This window comes from Rasamsonia byssochlamydoides, assembly GCF_041956645.1.
Source record: "Rasamsonia byssochlamydoides strain NRRL 3658 unplaced genomic scaffold VTN77scaffold_121, whole genome shotgun sequence".
NCBI lineage: Eukaryota > Fungi > Ascomycota > Eurotiomycetes > Eurotiales > Trichocomaceae > Rasamsonia > Rasamsonia byssochlamydoides.
This window is the reverse complement of record NW_027192504.1, coordinates 27444-47619: the sequence shown is the minus strand read 5'-3', so window position 1 is coordinate 47619 and position 20176 is coordinate 27444. Positions and strand designations below refer to the sequence as shown.

At 51.5% G+C, this 20176-nt stretch overlaps 10 protein-coding genes across 10 annotated transcripts; 5 read left to right on the top strand and 5 right to left on the bottom strand.

The window, feature by feature from the left end:
* Positions 1-721: 721 nt before the first annotated feature.
* Positions 722-1513, top strand: VTN77DRAFT_1331 (uncharacterized protein; the record flags this gene model as incomplete). The annotated part of the gene is made up of 1 exon (XM_069417051.1): positions 722-1513. One exon carries the CDS (start codon positions 722-724, stop codon positions 1511-1513), a length of 792 nt encoding a protein of 263 aa, XP_069273009.1.
* A 958-nt stretch (positions 1514-2471) lies between these two features.
* VTN77DRAFT_1330 (uncharacterized protein) lies at positions 2472-6076 on the bottom strand (the record flags this gene model as incomplete). Its single annotated transcript, XM_069417050.1, has 6 exons — positions 2472-2851; positions 2937-3265; positions 3323-4837; positions 4892-5832; positions 5898-5918; positions 6014-6076. The coding sequence occupies 6 exons, from the start codon at positions 6074-6076 to the stop codon at positions 2472-2474; spliced, it is 3249 nt and encodes a 1082-aa protein (XP_069273008.1).
* Positions 6077-6498: 422 nt separating this feature from the next.
* Positions 6499-7081, bottom strand: VTN77DRAFT_1329 (uncharacterized protein; the record flags this gene model as incomplete). Its single annotated transcript, XM_069417048.1, has 2 exons — positions 6499-6995; positions 7051-7081. The coding sequence occupies 2 exons, from the start codon at positions 7079-7081 to the stop codon at positions 6499-6501; spliced, it is 528 nt and encodes a 175-aa protein (XP_069273007.1).
* A 447-nt stretch (positions 7082-7528) lies between these two features.
* VTN77DRAFT_1328 (uncharacterized protein) lies at positions 7529-9205 on the top strand (the record flags this gene model as incomplete). Its single annotated transcript, XM_069417047.1, has 5 exons — positions 7529-7541; positions 7601-7645; positions 7700-8141; positions 8195-8658; positions 8739-9205. The coding sequence occupies 5 exons, from the start codon at positions 7529-7531 to the stop codon at positions 9203-9205; spliced, it is 1431 nt and encodes a 476-aa protein (XP_069273006.1).
* A 487-nt stretch (positions 9206-9692) lies between these two features.
* On the top strand, positions 9693-10949 carry VTN77DRAFT_1327 (uncharacterized protein; the record flags this gene model as incomplete). The annotated part of the gene is made up of 3 exons (XM_069417046.1): positions 9693-9740; positions 9848-10738; positions 10800-10949. The coding sequence occupies 3 exons, from the start codon at positions 9693-9695 to the stop codon at positions 10947-10949; spliced, it is 1089 nt and encodes a 362-aa protein (XP_069273005.1).
* A 519-nt stretch (positions 10950-11468) lies between these two features.
* VTN77DRAFT_1326 (mitochondrial 54S ribosomal protein mL43) lies at positions 11469-12009 on the bottom strand (the record flags this gene model as incomplete). The annotated part of the gene is made up of 3 exons (XM_069417045.1): positions 11469-11760; positions 11825-11907; positions 11971-12009. The coding sequence occupies 3 exons, from the start codon at positions 12007-12009 to the stop codon at positions 11469-11471; spliced, it is 414 nt and encodes a 137-aa protein (XP_069273004.1).
* Positions 12010-12384: 375 nt separating this feature from the next.
* On the top strand, positions 12385-13730 carry VTN77DRAFT_1325 (uncharacterized protein; the record flags this gene model as incomplete). Its single annotated transcript, XM_069417044.1, has 4 exons — positions 12385-12646; positions 12704-12831; positions 12888-12981; positions 13069-13730. 4 exons carry the CDS (start codon positions 12385-12387, stop codon positions 13728-13730), a joined length of 1146 nt encoding a protein of 381 aa, XP_069273003.1.
* Positions 13731-14642: 912 nt separating this feature from the next.
* VTN77DRAFT_1324 (uncharacterized protein) lies at positions 14643-15474 on the bottom strand (the record flags this gene model as incomplete). The annotated part of the gene is made up of 2 exons (XM_069417043.1): positions 14643-15192; positions 15281-15474. The coding sequence occupies 2 exons, from the start codon at positions 15472-15474 to the stop codon at positions 14643-14645; spliced, it is 744 nt and encodes a 247-aa protein (XP_069273002.1).
* A 492-nt stretch (positions 15475-15966) lies between these two features.
* Positions 15967-17464, top strand: VTN77DRAFT_1323 (uncharacterized protein; the record flags this gene model as incomplete). The annotated part of the gene is made up of 2 exons (XM_069417042.1): positions 15967-16063; positions 16134-17464. 2 exons carry the CDS (start codon positions 15967-15969, stop codon positions 17462-17464), a joined length of 1428 nt encoding a protein of 475 aa, XP_069273001.1.
* Positions 17465-18089: 625 nt separating this feature from the next.
* VTN77DRAFT_1322 (uncharacterized protein) lies at positions 18090-19349 on the bottom strand (the record flags this gene model as incomplete). The annotated part of the gene is made up of 6 exons (XM_069417041.1): positions 18090-18118; positions 18237-18451; positions 18523-18635; positions 18706-18780; positions 18931-19210; positions 19312-19349. 6 exons carry the CDS (start codon positions 19347-19349, stop codon positions 18090-18092), a joined length of 750 nt encoding a protein of 249 aa, XP_069273000.1.
* Positions 19350-20176: the final 827 nt, after the last annotated feature.

The window sequence follows — 20176 nt, the reverse complement described above, 5'->3', positions numbered from 1 at the left end:
TGTTCGGTTCGCTTGATCCTTCCCTGACCACCAATCTGAGTATCTGCGACTACGGTTGGACCCAGCGCGTAACAGATTAATATATAGCTATATAGCTATAACTATTATAAAGAGTTAAGTCCATAGTAGCCCTATAGCCCCTCCTCCTCTCTCCTTTCTCTATATAGGTTAGAGGTATAAAATTGAACTCTTAAGGTATGAAATAGGCCCTAGGAGTTAAAATGAGCAGCTAGGAGGCATCTTACCTAAAGTTAACAATATTACTATGACAGAATGCCAGGGACATATTGATAGTAGGGGAAGATAAGGGTAAGACTATAGCAGAGGGGAGATCAGAAATAGGAGCTTAGAGCAAATATATATAAGCATACATAAGCATACATAAGCAGACAGGAGTAAGGCACAAGCAGGTAGGAGTAGCACAAGAGCCAGAGGGTTTTAGGCGGGGGAGCAAAGCAGCGGGAGCTTAGTCAGAAGATGGCAATCGAGGAGATGCATTTTCGTCAAAAACTACCTAGGTAGGTTAGGTAGATATTTGATGCGCCGTTGTAACTGCGGAGATCAGCGCCGAGACTCCGATGGGTCCCCGAAAAAAAAACCCAATCCACAAACACTCCTGCTTCCTTCCCAGCACGCCTCAGCATCAACTCTCCAACGCACGCAGGGTATTTAGCTCCCCGTTATTTTAACAGCTAGGTGATGCCGGCTCTTTAACTGGAGTATGGCGACGCCTTTGCCCACTCTGGCCGTCCCAGGCCAACATCTTGCCCCCGCGTCGTCCTACTCCGCCGGCTCAGGAACATATGTGCACAATGGGGTCATCTGTGCCTCGATTACTGGACCGGTTTTCGTGGAGCCCTCTCAGTCAAGACCCAAGGTGAAGCCAATCCTCAGCGTTTCACGGACAGGTAGCACAGGTGTTCCGCCCACGGGCGATCAGATCAACGGGCTCAGCGGCCTTGGTGTCAAAAAACCTTCCTCTACGGTTGGCGCGATTGGCGCAAAGCCTGTGACTACAGCTCCCGCAGCAACCCGAAAACCCAGATATAATACCCTTCCGGCGGTGGATTCGATCGTGCTGGCGCGGGTGACTCGTGTGCAGAAGCGTCAGGCAACGGTGTCCATCCTCGTGGTGCTGGATGATGCCAGCTCGCAGACTGCCTCGGACAATGACAACATTGCCGCCATTCTCACCTCCGCCGCCAACCCGGAGAACCAGAATACCTCAGACGAGCTGCGGTTCCAAGCGCTGATCCGCAAGGAGGATGTCCGCGCTGTCGAGAAGGATCGCGTCGTGATGGAGGAGATGTTCCGGGTGGGGGATATTGTGCGTGGCAGTGTTATCTCTCTGGGCGATCAGAGCTTCTATTATCTTACAACGGCGCGCAATGACCTGGGAGTCGTCATGGCCCGGAGCGAAGCGGGTAACATGATGTTTCCGGTCAGCTGGCGAGAGATGAGAGATCCTGTGACGGGGGTGGGAGAGCCGAGGAAAGTTGCTCGACCTTTTTAGCCGGCGGTCACAGACTACTACAAGTTAACTTCCACCACATTCTAAGCGGAGAGTACACGGCAGGCAGGCTTCTTCAAGGCTTGACCATATTCTCCTAATGGTCTCGAGACTGAGACCTCAAAGCTCGTCCTGAGTCTGAAAATATGACGGCATGACGCAGAGTTTCGACGTCGAGAGCTCTAAATCAGCATGTCCGAAGATTACAAAATCAGCAAGCGTCAGAGCTTGAAACACAGGATACAGATCAGTTACCTCCTAAAGAGGAACAGATTAACGACAGCATGTCCGCTACAGATGGATGAACTTGATGGATGAACTCGGTAATGACACTACTAACGATGATTGGATGCAATGAATACCCATTACCTTACCCTCGATTTGAACGAATGAATTTATTGATCATCTGGTCCGATCAGATCTTGTCTCGTCCTTTTTTTTTCTCCTCGATTACATCAATTGAATTGAACTAATCTCCACATAGCGAAAAGAGATTAGATTCAGTTATGCTATACCATACCATCCCATGTCATGCTATGACAAACCAACCAAAAAAACCCTCCTCAGTATACATGGTCTCAACCCTCAATGTTGGACTGTGTTTGTCACCGGAGGAAGAACGAAAAAAACAGAACCCCTTCCCCAAAGTCCTCTTGTCTGTTTCATTTTTTTTTATGTCGATGGAACTGGGCAAAGTTTTTAATGGAGGGGACAGATCTCGTACATACTTCCATAGATACGTAGATGGATGCATGGATTGTATGATGTGAATGTTAGGGATGGTGAAGCTGAACCTGAACAAGAAAATAGAAGTATGGGATGGCGATTGTAACTGTACCTAGGACAGTATGTGCACAGTACACAGGGCGGTGAGTGTATGAGTGAATGGATGGATGGACCAAGAATATCTATTCAATTACAGATATTATTTTCTTCTTTTTGCTCAGTGAGCTCTACTGATCTACCGCTTCAACGTCTTCTGCTTCTCCGCATCAATCAACTTCTTCCCCGCAACAACAAGCCCCTTCCGACTCCGCACCGCATCCATATACCGCTTCGCGACGTTCTCCCGATCCGCCAACTCGCCCAGATCCTCGAGTTCCTCCTCCGTCGCAGGCACCCAGAAGGGATCCTCGTCTAGTGCCTCGAACCCCGCGAAGATGAGCTGCGGAGAAGCCGCGCCGGACGTGCGCTTGCGGATCTCGTCTGAGAAGCCGAATGATTCCGCCACGGGAAGTAAAGACAGGATTGTGAAGAAGGGCGTGCCTTCTTTCATCATTTCGGAGAGGATGCGTCCTCGTCGGCGGGTGATTACGCCGTAGACGCGGCCGAGGACTTCGGCTGTTCGTGAATTAGCATTAGCATCAGAAATATCCGTATTGACGGGGGGAATTGATTGATGGGTAGGGTAGAGGGGTCTGCTTACTTGACGCTTGAATCTCACAGCTGTACATCGCCAATAGGATGCGAGGACTCCAGTCCAAAAAGCCCTGCGAGATGCCCTCGCGCACTATTCGGATCGCCTCGCCGGTCAAACGGCCAAAGTCGATGGCATCCTCGTCGTCGGCATGCACGGCCACGTCCTCCAGAAACACGGCAATCCCCTGCACGGGCTCGTGGCAGAGCGGTCCTTGGCCCGTCGCCAGCTGAAACGCGTACGTGATCTTGTCTGATAGATCGCGCACGGTGACTGCGTGTCGACTTTCGTCCGACAGGGAGAGATTCCTCTCGTGTTGTTTGGGGTCGTCGGACAAACTGTGTACATAGCATTAGTCACTCTTGTCAGAGCATACTGACTGGATTGGAACTCACAATTTCTCGCACGATCCTGCGGCAGTAGCATCGACCAGGATATTCGGACCTACTCGTCGCGGTCCAAAGGCCGTGATCTTGTCGACGACATTCTGCCATAGGTCGTCGTCTCCCTTCACTTCGCTGAAGAGCTTGCGAAGCTCCTTCTTGAAGTCATCCAGAGACAGGGCTTTCCTCTCGCGGGATTCGCTATTATTCTCCACCTCTTGGTTTTCAATGCTCTCGGTTATCTCCTCTGCTGCGGTAGATCTTTGTTCACCCCTCGCTCGCCGCTCCGACTGTAAGCGTTTGATAGTGCCGACGTTTTTGGTCAGGAAGTCAGTGACTTCTGCAGGCAGAGGCACAACTCGCAACTTGATCGTCAGCTGCTTCGATGGCGACACTGCGAGAACCCCACCTCTGCCCAGCTCAGGGTTCTTGGGAGCGGCCATCTCCGGAGCGCTGACGATGCTCTCTCGATACGGGACGATGGGCTCTCCGGCCTGGATTTCGCATCTGGCAAACCGTTCCCGCAGATCCTTGAGGCAGCGTTCCAGATGCAATTCACCAGCAGTCAGGATGACATGCTCGCCGCTAGGAAGGACTTCATACTGCGCACAAGGGTCACTCTGCTCCAGAAGTTTCAGACCGGTGATCATCTTGTTGAGATCTGCAGGATTCACCGGCTCCAACGCAACTCGCACAATTGGCGGACTCGTTATGGACACGCCAGCCAAGTTGATGCCGCCCTCCAGCTGACTGCACAGAGTGCCCGTCTTGAGAACGTGGCCGGCAAGGCCTTCGATTCCAAACACGGCGCCAGCGGGGACGGATTTGAGCGGCTCCAGAGTCCTTCCCATGAGCAGATACAGGTTTGTGATGGTGACTTTCTGCGGTTCCGGGCTGGCATGTGGATCGGCCGGTGAGAATTTCGGTGACAAAACATACACAGAGTCACCGACAGAGAGAGTGCCAGAATACAGCCGTGCGAAGCCTATCAAGTGCTCCCGATCCACTTTCTCCTCCGTCTGAGAGGGTTCCGAATCCAGGCTGGTGCTTGCAAGGGCAGATGTTACCCGAGAGAAATCATCGGCTTGCTCGTTTGCTTCCGCCTGGAGTCTCGCGATCTCCTCTCTCTTCTTTCGCGCAAGTTCGCGCGCCTCGTCCGCAGTCAAGGATGCCCCGACCCGTTTCGTATTCGATGGCAGCTCACTCTCTGGAATCGCCACCATCTTACTCACGTAGGCAACGACGGGGTCTTCGCTTCCCGTTTTGAAATTGATCATCGCGTCGCGAACTTTCTCGTCCACGCAATTCGCTGCGGGGGTTTCTTCGATCAATTCCGGCAGTCGTGCAGCCTGAGCAGCTGGGGGACTTGGTAGATATTCGACCACGGACACTAACACGGCCGTTGATAAGGGAAGCCATGCCGAGAACAGCGTGGTCATGATATTCCTCGAATCCCTAGAGCGTAGGATGTGAGGCGGTATGGTGATATTCAGGGATTTAGTAATCTTTTCAAGCAGTGCCGGATCACTATAAGAGTTAGTAAACCAGAAGAGTTGAAATAGATGATGAAAATCGACATACCCCTTCCCCTTTGCACCTCCGGTCGTCGCCTCATAAGCAGCCCATATACTATCCAACACCAATTGAACAAACATAGGCTTCAGAGCTCGACCTTTCAGATGTTTCTGGCCAAGCACTCTCTTCGTCTTCGGATCCAGATAGAAATCGCCCCAGAGCACCTTCTCTAGCACCGAGCGTTTGATTCCTAGTTTCCTTTCATATAGGCCTGCAAACTGTCGGACCGTGAAAGCCCAGCCGTCAGTGGCGCTGCAGAAGATAACGTTGTTTTTCTCGGGCGCAAAGTAGATATCCTCGTCATCCCGCTCTTCGAATTCAACTTCGGCATTCGCTTGTGCATCGCCGTTGGCCGCGCCATCTTGTGCCTGCTTCTTGGCTTGGTGTGACGCAGCGGCGTTGACACGCTCCTCCATCCTCTCCCGCCAGAGGAGATCTTCCTCCATGCGCTCACCCTGGTAGAAGCTGCCGATGACGGCATTCACCTGCTCTAGCAGTTTAGTAAGATGCGAATAGGCCTCTGCGGGGGTCATCTTCAGCTCGGTGATCAGCCGGTCCATCTTGTTGATCACCAGCAGTGGCTTCAGCTGCTCCACCCATGTCTGGCGCAGGACAGTGACGGTCTGGCTGCAGACGCCTTCCACGGCGTCGACGAGCACGAGCGCACCATCGCAGAGCCGGGATGCTGTCGACACTTCGCTGCTGAAGTCGATGTGTCCGGGGGAGTCGATCAGGTTGATCAGATACTCCTTCTGCTCGGGCGCTGCGTCCGGAGCAGGGCGTCTCAGCATGGAGAAGTACAGCGATATGGCAGATGACTCCATCGTAATGCCCCGCAGCTGCTCATCGGGCCGGGAGTCGAGGTAGCGGATCTTGCCCGCCAGCTTGGGCGAGATGATGCCATTTGTGGCGATGAGACTGTCCGTCAGAGACGTCTTACCGTGATCCTGAACGAAGCAGTAGGTCTCAGCTTACAGTCCCAGTAGTGACAGAGCCCGTCTAGGTTACTTACTACGTGGGCTAAGATGCATATCTGGGAAGGATGTTAGCATATAAACGCTTCTAGCATAAACGCTTCCGAGAAGCTTTGAGGCAGTTTAGTGGCGGGGTGGAGGGGCAGAAACATACATTTCGGATATCATCAGGTTTTCGCTGGAGACGAATGAGATCCTCAACATTGACGACTGGCATTGTGAAATGCTGCTGCCCACGTCGCGCGGAGGCATATAGCAAGGATTTCCAGCACCTGTCGTTCGCAAAGTACCTTACCTAATGTATGTCTGCGGGCGGCTCGGGGAGTTTTTTGGTATGGAAAATTTATATTTCCCGGAACATCGACCCGCGAAGGCAGGAAGGGCATTTATGGCCAGTAAGTATGCACCCAAAGCTCGACTATTGACGAAGATACATTTCGGGAATGGTAGAAATTATAATACGCGTGCCATTACTTGAAATCCAGGACGTTCTTACGATACAGTGACAGATCTATACGAGTTCTTCTCGTTAAATCACTACACGATGTCCTCAGCAAGATCATTCCCTCATGGGCGGTAAGAATTATTAGGTTATTCTGAACCGATACTATAAATACACAGGCCGTATAGCAGGAAATTCTAGCTCTCCTCATCAAAGGAGAGCTTGATCTTTTTCTTTTTCTGCTTCGGTTTATCAACTCTACGGGTCGACGGATTGTCTTCTCGCACCGTGTCTGTCTCTCTCTCTGCTACGTTTTCCTCTCCCACCACTTTGGCCTGTTTCCTCTTCTTCTGGCCGCCGATTTCAGCCAGCTTCTGCTGGGATTTTGGCCCGTCTTCCTCTGCGTCTAGTGTGTCCGTCTCTTTCTCTGATGATGATGGCTTAGCCTCGGAGCCCTCGGGCAAACTGCCCGTTTGACCGGTGCTTTCGTCCTTCTTTTCATCGTCACCGCGCACTAGCGCTTCGTACTCTTCTTTGGAAATGATATCGTTCGTGCCCTCGTAAACGTACGTCGGGCCATCGTCATCATCGTCCTTCGGTTTGCGTGGACGTTGCTGGGGTCGTGCGTGGCGGATGGAGTCTCCTCCACCGTATTGATCCCGAAGCTTTCGAAGGAATGATGGCTCATTCGCCTCTGTAGTGCGTTCGTTAGTAGAAAGCCGATAATAAAAGAGCCAGAGACGGCGTACCGTAGCGCAAATTCTTCGCGTTGAACGCCATGGATGCCGAGCTTAGGAAAACCAGATTGAGCCCGCCGCTAAATGAATCAACTATCGTCGTCAGGTCATGATTGATTTGGATCTTGAACCTTTGCCAGGTATAGGCGAGAGAAGTCGATTACACGAGAATCAGGCGCATGTGCGGCGGGAAGAGGGTCCAGCTTGTCTTCCAGAGAAACTGATATGGCTACATGTGAAATGTAAAGATCTGTAAATCACAACAAACCCAAAGAGATTGGCCTTTTTATCTGTCAATTATTCGAGATGGGCAAGGAAGAGGAGTACTGACATCTGGGGTGGGATCTGTTAGCGCGGAAACGACCACACCAGATTGGCTGCTGCGGCGCGGCAAGCATCTGCCAGCGAGACCAAAAGCGGTGCCAAAGTCTGGAGCTGCCTTTGCCTTGAGCCGCAAAATCATCAACATCCCTCACGCGACCACCTCATCATGCTGTGCGCAAGTAAGTATCTGTTGCATTGAGGTCTGCTATGTCGAGATTGGCTAATTTCCCAAAAATAGTATCTGGTGAGGCGCCGCAGGTGCCCGTCGTCTCGACCAAGAGCGGTATGTTTCGACCACGCGAAAAGCTGAATAGTGCTCGTTTCTGACATAAACTAGGCAATGTCTTCGAAAAACGACTCATCGAAGCCTATATTGCAGAGCATGGGAAGGACCCTGTAACGGGGGAGGAACTATCAAAGGATGACTTGATCGAGCTGAAGACACAGCGCGTCGTTCGACCTCGTCCCCCAACGCTCACATCGATCCCCTCTCTTCTCAGCGTCTTCCAAGAGGAATGGGACGCGCTGGCATTGGAGACATATCAACTGCGACAGGCGCTTGCTCAGACGAGGCAGGAACTCAGCACAGCTTTATACCAGCATGATGCGGCGGTGCGAGTCATTGCGAGACTGACCAAGGAGAGGGATGAGGCCCGCGATGCGCTCGCCAAGATTACAGTTGGGCAAGCTCGCGCCCCCGGAGGTGCAGACACGATGCAGGTTGATAGCACTGGGCTTCCAGAAGCTGTGGTGGCCAGAATTGAAAGCACACAAGAAAAGTGAGTCCTTTCGGCAGCTTCTCTCTTCCTTTGAACTCATCTGACCTCTGCAGACTCTCGAAGACGCGGAGCAAACGCCCGATCCCAGATGGCTGGGCAACCAGTGAAGCGATCTCAGAGTATAAACCAGCGAAAACCTCCGAACCGTTGTATCCGGGTGGGAAGTCTCTGTCTTTGGACCCAACTGGCGACCTCGCTCTCGTCGGCGGTGTCGATGGTGTTGCTGGAGTATACTCGCTATCTCAACAGCAGGTTGTCCAAACCTTGAAGGCAGGCGGTCCAGTGACGGATGCAGTTTGGGCTGGCAATAAGGCCATCGTGGCTTCTGCCACGGGTGCTGTTAAGGTCTTTGAAAACGGCACGGAAATAGCGAACTTCACGTCGCATGCTGGTGAAGTGACTGCACTTGCTGTGCACCCTAATGGCGATATTATCGGATCTGTAGGTGTCGACAAGAGCTACGTGCTGTACGACCTTACTACGAATTCTGCGATAAGACAGATTTACAGCGACTCCGGTAAGACCCACCCCTTCACTCCTTTGACCTGCCTCTTCCTTGGCTTCTGCCACTTGAATACCAGGCTGATCTCATTGCAGGTTTGATCTCCGCCAAATTCCATCCGGATGGACACCTTCTTGCTGTCGGTGGCACAGATGGGCAGATCAAGATCTTCGATGTCAAGTCTGGCGCTGCCGTGGCGAACTTCCCTATGTCTGCTCCAGTGACCTGTCTTTCCTTTTCCGAGAACGGCTACTTTATGGCTGCTGTTACGGAGAACTCCACGGCTATTTCGATCTTTGACTTGCGTAAATCGAAACTGCTCAAGGTCTTGGAGACGGGTACCAAGATCAACTCCCTCGACTGGGATTACACTGGCCAATTCCTTCTGAGCGGTGGACCTAATGGTCTGACCGTGCAGCAATATACCAAAGCCACCAAGGAATGGTCGGAGCCCCTTCGCAGCGCTGTGCCTGCCGTTGCGGTGACCTGGGGTGCGTCCGCCCAGAGCATATTGGCGATCAATGAGGAGGGTGTTCTCACGGCGTTGACATCACAAGCATGATACCTAAACTGTTATGGTCATTGTACTTTTAGTGTTATTTCTTGTCTTGTGCCCAGAAGGATAGCTATGTGGTGATTTGAGGCTCGTAGTCTGGATGAACAAATAATAGTGTCTGTCATGTGACATCCGACCACTCCCTTTTGTTCTGTCACAGTTCACATCACCATCGTTTGAAATTGCACTAAACCTGGTAGAGCCTGTGTGACCTGCAGACTTCGTCGGCCTTTGACGGTGGGTTTTTCAGTTGCCAACATGCCCAACGGGCTTACAAAAGGCTCGGGATGTCACCTCTCCAACTACTCCACCACGCCACTCCAGTAACCTAACCCTGCCAACCAGCCAGCCGGCCGGACTTAGCAACAGTGGACTCGGGCTCAACCGACCCATCTGCACCTCGTCCCATTCTTTGCCTCCCCACCGTCTTTCTTCCAGATCCCGTTCTCATCGAACTTATCACTCATCATTTTACGTGGTCACCAGAACTACTATGAATGACGATCCCTGTGTGCAGTTTTTGGCCGCCAGGTCGAGAAAGGTACGAGAAGGGAGTCTCTTGCGGGGCAGGCATTGGCAGTCTCTTTCGTTGGTGCATCAGCGATGAAAAAGCATCTTTGCTAACGATTTCTTTGTTTTGATTCACAGAGATCCCATCGTGAAATGTCTGATTCGCACCATCGAAGCCAATCATCCTGGCCGCAACATGGAGAACCTTCAAGCTCTTCCGATGCTGACGACCGGCAGTCACATCGCCTTGCACTCCCTCCGCTGCCCCAGACGAGGTATCCGGGTGATGGATACGATTTTCGTCGCCCAGTCATGTCAACGTCCTCTCACACCGAGGACGTGATCGATTTGACAAATGAGCCCGATTCACCTCCTCAACAACCGTCCCGCAATCATGGCCCCGGTCACAGACCACGCAGCCATCGCCCCCCTCGGTTTGGAAGGAACATCATGGCCGATGTCGTCGATCTAGAGGAGGAGCCTGATCCTCCTCGTCGGGATGATCCGCCCAGCAGCCCGGAAGTGCAATTCGTACGAGCTACAGTGCGGCCACCTCGGCCACAGCGGCCACAAAGTGTGGCCTCTAGGGCCCGGAGTTTCATGGGCCGATCCAGTCTGTTTGATATGCTACGACTTCGGCCGCCCAGATTCGCCTCGAGTGGCGTGCTATCGGGACAGGATGCTTTCACACAAGAAGTAGCCAGGCGTGCACGAGACTTAGCAGGACGACGTCCACCGCCGCATGGTATAGACACGTTATGGATTGATGACGGTCATGGCGAAGGCGCCGATCTTACCATCGACATGGACGTGGACGTTCCCTTGGGAATGGATTACCAGGTCGCTGGGTTTCCAATGGGACATCCAGCTCGCGCTCCTCCACAATACAAGCCGCCCTCTCCGCCTCCGGAAGGGTTTGCAAGAACGGTGCAGGAGGACGATATCGTCGTCTGCCCCAATTGTGATCATGAGCTGGGAACGGGTGATGATCTCAAGCAACAAATCTGGGTTGCAAAGCCTTGTGGACATGTTCGTGGCTCCCATTCTTTGTGCTGTGATGATAATTTTTTTCTAACTGGTTTTTGTATAGGTCTACTGTGGAGAGTGCGCGAAGAACCGCGCAAAAGGGAAGAAGGCTCAATCCTCGCAGGCAAAGACGAAGCATTTTTCAAGGTGCAGGGTTCCCGACTGTGACAAGTCGGTCAGTGCTCCAAAGGCGATGTTTCAGATCTATCTATAAAGCAGAAAAACTGCCCTACTCGAGAGTGGACTCATTAGCATGGCGCCCGGCGTTTTGTGGGATTTTGCATAGGTTTATAGCGGAGGGGTAGCGGTTGGATTGGTTGCTTTTCTCGTCATGTGCTCTGGTTGATTTCATCTAGATACCCTCATGGTCTGTAGTGTTTTTGGATATTTATGAGCATGTGTTATCTATGGCATTTTTTTCGAGAACCTGGTTATAGCTTAATAAACATGTTTTTTCAAGGTCATGTTGAAGTTGGCTCTTGCCAGTTAACTTTCCCAGCTCTCTTTGAGACTGTACCACGCTTTTGTCCGGTGACAAAATGATCCTTTATATACCTATCCCATTCATGATCAAGATTTGACGCCTAAAAGAGAGAGAGAGAAAATATAAGTCTGGTATAATACATGAACGCGGCCAGCATAGGTAGACGATCCGACTCAGCCGAGTAGTAAAACCCCACAAAACACTTCCCTCTGTGAATGAATGCGCACCCCAACACCATTCCATAATGCTCTAGACCAGCTTCAAGTCTCCGTGGTATGGCGACCAGATACCTCTGACACTCTCGTTCAAACTCGTGACCGGCTTCTTCGTCCTCTTCAGCTTCTCGCCGCTCGCCTCCTTCAGGAGATTCGCTTTCTGCAGGATTTGCTCTTTCTCCATATTCCGGACGCAGATGGCCTTATGCCGTCCATTGATGTAGTAGCCCTTGATGACGGGGTGTTTGTTCGGTCGTGGGGAAACGCGGATCTCGATCTGAGGGTTGGCCTTTGCGAACGAGGGGAGCTCATGCTTCAGGAAGGCACTGCAGCAGTAATCCCAGTCAGAATAACAGGTCATCACTTCAGACAAGTTAAGATGCCACTCACAGCATGCCCCGTGAGCTGCCAGCCCAGTCACAGTAGTGGAAGTCCATACGCTTGCATTGCAAGATGAATGCCCCGACGCCGTTCTAGAACGAATTTCCCTTGTCAATAATGCTATCCGTTGTATCTGAAATGGGAATGAGACATACTCGCGCCTGGGTTACCGTTCGCACCGCTTGCACTGGCATTGCTGCAATTCTCTGACAGCCGTCTGTAGAACAGCTGTCGATCACCTTCTTCAGAGGCTTTTGGATGGATCGGACGATTTTCCGAATGCCCGCGTTTGGTTGGTGGAAACTAGCGAGCGGCTATCGCGGCTATGTAGCGCTAATCATAGCATAGCCTCACCCGCAACGCGAAACTCGTCTCGACTCCTCTGTGATGACTTGAACAGTTGACTCTGTTGAGGGGATTCCAGGCAGACCCAACAAAACCTGGACATTCTCCAGTTCTCATCTGGCTTCATGTCCTGTCCATTACTTTGATTTTGTATTGTTTTCTTTAATTTTAATTCAAACCTCTGACGTCGCGCCGAGGTACGGAAAGGAAAGTAACAGCGCAAAATGACTGACAAGCTCCCCCCCAACCTTCTTGCCCTCTTTGCACCGCGTCCTCCCCTGCGCTATCTCCCTCCCATCGATCGCGCACCCGATGACATCAAGAAGAGTAAATTGGAAGGCGTCGCCGGCCTTGTGGGGGAGCTGAAGAAGTACGGCGAAGAAGTCCCTTACCATCCCACCGAGTGTTGGCTTCAGCGCAAGGCACGGTTGAAAGCGGAGAAGAAGGAGCGTATAGAAAAGCTCTTGACAGAAGGAGTTAAGAATTGTATGGAGTTTCCCATCCTGATGGAATCGTGTTCATATTACTGACCGTCTTGTTTAGATGACCCTCATTCTGATCCTCAAGTTCGAGGCGATGCGTACAAGACGCTTTTCGTTGCTCGACTCAGTTATGAGGCGAAAGAGTCGGATTTGGAGCGGGAATTTGGCCGCTTTGGACCGATCGAACGGGTGAGTGATGACTTGGTTGCGATGGTCGTATTTTGCTTGCTAACTTGATTTTCTAGATTCGAATTGTGAAGGATACGCACAACCCAAACCCGAAGAAGCCTCATCGAGGATACGCGTTTATTGTTTATGAGCGTGAGAAAGATATGAAGGGTATTACCCCCACCTCCAAAAGCCTCCTTTGTTTCCATTGAAATTGGAACCCTTTTACTTCCATTCGATGACTAACGACTCGATCAGCTGCCTATAAGGAGACTGATGGTATCCGGATTAAAGACCGACGTGTACTGGTAGATGTCGAACGTGGTCGCACAGTCAAGGGTTGGCGACCCCGCCGCTTTGGAGGTGGACTGGGAGGACGTGGTTACACTAAAGCAACGCCAGCTCGTCCACTCGGTCCTGGTGCGTTTAATGCTCCATCAGGACCGGGAGGCTATGGAGCCGGATTCCGAGGTGGATTTGGCGGCAGGGGAGGAGGAGGCTATAGCAGAGGATTCCGCGGTGACCGTGGATTTGGTGGACCAAGAGCAGGTGTCGGTTATCAAGGTGGCCGCAATGGATTCGGTGGTCAAGCTCCCCCTAACGCTCCTTCTGGTCCTGGAGGTGGACGCAGCGGCGGTGGCAGGTTTGATCGCGACGCCAGAGAAGCGACAGGCAGCAATCGGGAACCGGTAAGACCTCGGGAGGATCGTGATCGGCGGGATCGAGACCGCGATCGAGACCGGGACCGGGACAGGTATTCAGATAGAGATGGTGACCGTCGAGACCGCGATCGTGAGCGCGACCGTGACCGAGACCGCGACCGCGACCGAGACAGGTACGGATCGCGAGACGATTATTCACGGAAGAGATACCATGATGACGACGCCTATGACGACCCTCGTGCTAAAAGGAGGTACTAGCCATTCAATCGTCTTCTGGCTTGTCCTTAGGCTGGTGGGTATCTTCGATAGCCCAGATTGCTTAACCCCTCCTTCTCGTCCAAGGGTAAGGTCGGCCTGTTTGAGCAGCGTAAATGGGATTATTCCAGGATCTGCGGCGCAGCCATATCTCTATTATCGTCGACGATCGGTCTCCACAAACTCTGGTTACTGTTTCTCTTATGAATCCGCCGCAATCCACTTCGCGTGTGTCTTTCAAAACCTGCAGGAGTTTCTGGTTTGCATATTTCGACCAGACTGTTGCATTCCCCCTTTCCCCTTCCCCTTTGCTGCATACCCTTGCTGCATACCCGTGTTTCAATATGTTTGTCTAGCTTTCCTCTTTTGTCTTCTCATTCGACTTTTATTTTCGTCCATGTGGGGTAAGTATCCATGTATTTTAGCAGGGCTCGAGTTACGTGCAGTGCAGTCAAGATGGTTCTGAGGTTGCGACCTGTGGAATGTGTTCAGGTAAGAAAGATCAGGTAAGACGATTATTGGTATACGACCTTCTGGGGTATCACGAGGGAAAAGGTGATCATTTTCATATACGCGGTAATTTCAGTATTATCTTTACGTCGTGTTCAGAAATAAAAATTAATGTGTTTTCTCAAGTTGATTCTTCGTCAAAGAAGTACATATGTTTTCACTTGCTTTTTTGACACCGTCCATCACACGGTTGTAATTTATATACTGTAGATAACTTCCAAGCTTTTTATCACCTAGTCGTACTCATAACAGATCAAGAACCATCACAGAGACAAACCGTAGAATCAACCCAGTGCGCCGTACACCATTAGATGCGAAGAGGTCAAAAAAAAATAGAAAAATAAATAACATAATAAGAAAACAGAAGAAATACCATCAGCAGCCCTGTTCAGTTATAACTGCTGATCATTCAACTTCCATAGCTCCGTCCTCTTTCTTCTCCAACACGGTCACTTCGCCCGTCTTCCGACTCCAGTACGCCTTAATAGCGACGCGGAACTCAGCGGTCGCGACGCCAAACATCTTAAGCAAAGTCGTCTGTCTGGAGTCAAGGACTTCGCCTTCCCTGCATACGCGGTACCCCTCTTCCCCATCGGCCATCTCCAGCATCACCTTGCCCTTGACCAGCCTCGTGGGGACGCCCAGCCTGCGCAGCGTCGGCTCGACCGTGTGGCTGATGGGCTCGTCCTCCTCGGGCGGGATTTCGCCTGCGCGGGAGTACACCAGGCCGTTGGGGATGATGAACGTGCGCGGGCTGACGGTGCCGGCGCGCGCGAAGTCGAGGGGGCGGAAGGACTCGAAGAAGGAGAGGACGGACTCCGGGGTACGAGAGGTGAAAAGCAACCCGACGGCGCCGGTCAGGAAGGGAGAGAGCTTGTGCAAGTTCTGCGCGAATTCTGTCTCCGGGGTGTGGCCCAGCGCGACGGCCATGACCTTGGTTTTGCCGAAGAAGAGGCTGCGCAAGAAACATGTTAGCAAAGGCATTTATTTACAATAATCAATGACTATTTGAAAAAAGAGAGAAAATGTTCTCAGCTTCCTACCGACTGTCCGAAAACTCCGTCCGCACATCCTTCAAGTACGTATTGCGCATGTTGTCGACCGAGAACACGAACAGATGGTCATACTTCTCGACGCATTCGCGGATGTTGGCGAAGAGCCGGCGCGTCTGCTCCTTGTGGGATTTCTTGGTCGTCTTGGACTCGTGGACGATTCTGGCGCGCTTGGAAACGGGCATGGTGATGGGATCCTAGTATCCTGATCGGATAGGGATCGACTGGACGGGATGAATTGGATGGAAGACCTGCGTTCCCAGTATTGGGGAGAGACGATAAATTTATGATATTAGAGGGAAATGATTCCGTACAAAAAAAGAAGTCAACTGTATTAAATTGGACGAGCTCCGTTCCAGTTCAGCCCACTCAGTGAACCACTTTTTGAGGTTTTGTATTTTTTTAATTTTTCTGATAGGAAAAGGAGCAACGTTGATGCGGGCTCTTATCCGAACCCGCGCTAGGCCACATTGGGGAATGAGCTTTGCGGAGAACCAATACCGAATGGTAGACATCCCGCGTTCCATCGTCAGGACGGTATATAGACTTATCGTTGTGGTTATGCCCCAATTCGAGTCAGCCGCGAAGATGCGGTCTTGAAATTATTCCAATGATTTATCCCTTTCCTTTCCTTTGATGATGATGATGATGCTTGAGGGCCATTTCGAACTACGACAATGCTGGACTTCATGGAGTATATCCAGCTCGCCTTCTCCGAAGCGACCAACTGGAACCGGGACAACTCCTACTCAGCCTTGACGGCTACTGCACAGTGTACGTGGGCTAGTATTGTGTACTGACGACTGATTGATTGGTTGATTAATTGTCGGATCAATTGATCTAGCGCTGCTCGACTTCCCCGTCCCCGAGCGGCTGCAAGTGCATCTCTCGTCGCTCTCGACGCCGCATTTTGCGACCACGTATACCCTGGGTACGGTGGGCCTGATCGATGGATCGATATCATATCTGTTCAGCACTGTCCCCCTGAATGACACGCCGTCCAACAGCGGGCTCATTCCCCTGCGAAAACTCGTCCCCGGATACCGTCAGATCGAGGCGCCCGTGGCACCCGTGCGGGATTGGGGGTGGGATGCCATTCTCGACAGCAGCAGCAGCAATAATGAAGGCTCAGCTATCCAGCGGAAGGCGACGCTGCTTCATGCGACTCTCCACCTGCCTCCTCCCACGACTCTGACAGCCCTCTTCCTACGTCGCATCTCCCCGACGACGCAGTTAACGCTGGCTCTCTGCTCGACCCAAGGCCCACCTCTCATCAAATCTGCGCCTCAGGCAGCACTTCTCACGCAGTTATCCCACGATACAGGCAAATACAGCAACGAGTACCTGTTCAGCACAGACAATGCCCTTTTCGGTTGGAGAGGACTGTGGAATTTTGGACCCGATCCTCGGCTCGCTAAGGACAAAGACAAAGCTCCGCCCCGACTATCACTCCTCTCTGCGGGTGCGGAAGCATACTATTCGCCTATTTCTTCCATTGTGGGATTATCTACGGGGTTGAAGTTTACGACGCTCCCGGCTGCAACTGAAACACCTTCGTCGTCAACCTCGAATCACAATGGCCCCATTTCTTCCTTTCCTTACACCCTCACACTGACTCTCACGCCTCTCACCGGCTCTCTTTCCACAACATATTCTCTCCGCGCCTCGCCGAATCTCGCCTTCAGCTCCCGTTTTGGCTTTAACGTCTACAGCTGGGAAAGCGAGATGGTCGCCGGCTGTGAGCTATGGCGCAAGAGCAGGAGACCACCCCCACCACCGGAGGACGACGGACTCGAATGGGCGAGACGCAAAATGGGCATTAGCAGAAGCAGCAACCCGACCAACGACGGTCCTCCCACATCCTCTTCTTCTTCTTCTTCTTCCTCCTCCCCGCAGACCGGAGAAGGCCACTCCGACTCCGTCGTCAAAATCCGCGTCGACCAGTCCTGGAACGTGCGCATCCTCTGGGAAGGCCGTGTCAAGTCCCTCCTCGTCACGGCAGGAGTCTCCCTCGGTCCGGGATCTTTCTCCACCTTGTCATCGACACCCCCGTCACCATCAGCCTCTTCCTCGGGAGGAGTAGGAGGCGGCGGACAGAGCGCGGGCGGAGGCAGTGCTCCGTCGAGGTCCTCATACTGGCGAGGTGTGGGCGTGTCGGTTTTGTATTCCTCTTGAAAATAGAAATAAAATAAACCTTGAATGAATCACGATAATAATAAAAATCTGCGCCGAATCTCTCTTATGATTTTAGCTTATCCTGGGGGGTGGCATGGATGGATGGGTGGGAACTTGGGGGAAGGGGGGGTTTCTCCTGTATATATACCGGTCTCAATCAATTAACGTTAGATTTACAATGTCATCTCTTTAAGGGTATTAACTAAGGACTATAAAAGAGTCCTCAATAAGCCGGACAATTCTTTTTTAGAAGATTAGATAGATAGGTACCTAGGTATGTACACACATACCTAGGGAAACGATTACGTCTGGATTAATGGATCAATGGGTAAAACGTTGAACGTTGAACCTTTTCAACTTTCTCCTTTTTTCCTTTCCTGCTTTTATATCTTCTCTGGATTAGATTTCTAGAGTATCTGTCGTTTATCAATGACATGATATTAGTTGCCCTCTTGGCTCTTCCGTCGCCATATCGCCATATCGATTGATAGCCCTGTACCTCCGTACATCTTTGTTCAATCAGATGGGTCATCGTCTCTTCTTGTTCCTCTTCTTCAGAGTTTCGGAGGGTCTATAGCGAGGCTGTTTGTTATGCTACCTAGCTAGCAGATTAGATCTTAGAACTCTACTGACGGGAGTTGATGATGTCGACGACTGCATTCGAATTTATGGTTAGTTTGTGTTCGTCCATTTGAGATCATGCATACAACAAGAAATATTGAGACGACAGAACAGAATAAAAAAAGGAAGAAAGAAAAGCTGCTGCACTTACAAGCTGGCTTCAAGCTGGCACCTCCGACAAGGAAGCCGTCCACGTCAGGCTCCTTGGCCAAGTCCCTGCAGTTCTTCTCGCTGACGCTACCACCGTAGATGACGCGGGTGTTTTCCGCGGCCTCGGGGGAGATCTTGTCAGCGAGCCATTTGCGGATGGCGGAGTGGACTTCTTGTGCTTGGGCGGTGGTTGCGACTTTGCCGGTGCCGATGGCCCTGGAGTGTTGTTAGTAAACGTCATCGGGGAGGGGAAAAAAAGGTGCAGAATTGTGTAGGGGAGAATTTACCAGATAGGCTCGTAGGCAATGACCACCTTCGCCCACTGGTCCTTGGACAGGACATCCGCGACGGCGTTGAGCTGCCTCGTCACGACCTCGAGGGTCTTGTCTGCTTCGCGCTCCTACAACACAGCATCAAGTCGATTAGCGATGAGGTCCGGGTGTCTCCCACGTCGCGTCCGGGATGCTTACCTCCAGACTCTCACCAATGCAGAGGATGACATTGAGCCCACCCTCCACGGCAGCCTTGACCTTGCGGGCAACGAACTATATATATTTCAAACCAGACGTCAGTCACATAGCTCATTGAATGTGATCACAGTAAAATTAGGCCATGAGTAGACACAAATTAAAGCCAAAGACAACGACAAAAACAGTGCGACAGGTCCGTGGTGAATTTGAGGCAGGACCACCTACCGCGTCGTCTTCCCTCAGCAGCACCCTCCGCTCGCTGTGTCCAACAATCGTCCAGTCGACCTTGGCATCCTTCAGCTGCTCGACGCTCAGCTCACCCGTAAAGGCGCCATTGGGCTTGTCGAAGACGTTCTGCGCAGAGATGGCGATCTGGGGGTCGGCGAGCTGGCGGGCCAGCAGCAGGTAGATCGAAGGCGGGGCAATGACGACTTCGGTGGTGGGGTCACGCTGGGCCTTGTTGAGGTTGTTGATGATGGATGTAATGGAGTCGACGACTCCATTCCTGATAATCAGGTCGAAAACATCATGTCAGAATGCTTCAACAGGAGAACGGAGGGTGGGAGGAGAAGAAGGATGAGGGGTAAATGGCGGGGTATACGGTACATCTTGAAGTTGCCTCCGACGAAGAATTTGCGAGGCATTGTGACTGCTACTGGCGAAATATAGACGTGATTAATGGAGGGAGGAAAGGAAAACCTGCAGTTTAGAAAAAAAAAAAGGCACGTAATGGGAAGTAGTGACAGATCTGGGAGGTAGAAAGGCTTGGGATGGTTGAAGTTAATGGGAAAAACAACCGGCCAGCGGGCAAAGCCGGAGACGGCACTACTACTGTGAAGGGACCTGATGACCTCCTCTTCGGCACCCGAACTTCCTTAATATGCCAGACCAGAGCCGTGTCTAGTTTTCTGGATTCTACAATGGATCGATGATGTACTAGCAATGTTAGGGGGTCTCGTTTCCCCCAGACTTACTGTAGTCAGAGTCCCGGTGAACGACTGTTGTTCTAGCCGAGGGTGGACCCTGGTTGAATGATCAGTCCTAACTCCCCAATCATCAACCTGTACGTTTAATATGAAGATCACGCTTCTCTGGTATGAATTTGCAGTTGTGATTACTTTGTCTGTCACTTGCGTAGAATGTAAAAGGAGATCATCATCATGCTATAATCGATCACTTGATGTTGCTTTTTCCTAAGTGAAACACTACGGACAATTTAGACATCACAAAACCATATCATGCCAAAGGAAACGACCGTGATCCATTTGCAGCTGAAATTGATTTGGAACATCACAATCCCTCTTGCTATCCATTCTTTCATGTTTTGATCGAATCTAGCCACCCAGTTAAGGGACGGTACTGGCGCCAGGTCATTAAGGGGAAAGGAGAAAAGAAACATACCGTACTGCATAGAGAATCTGGAGAATACAAAGAACATGAAGAACAGTAGTGTCACGATGATGAAGAGAGC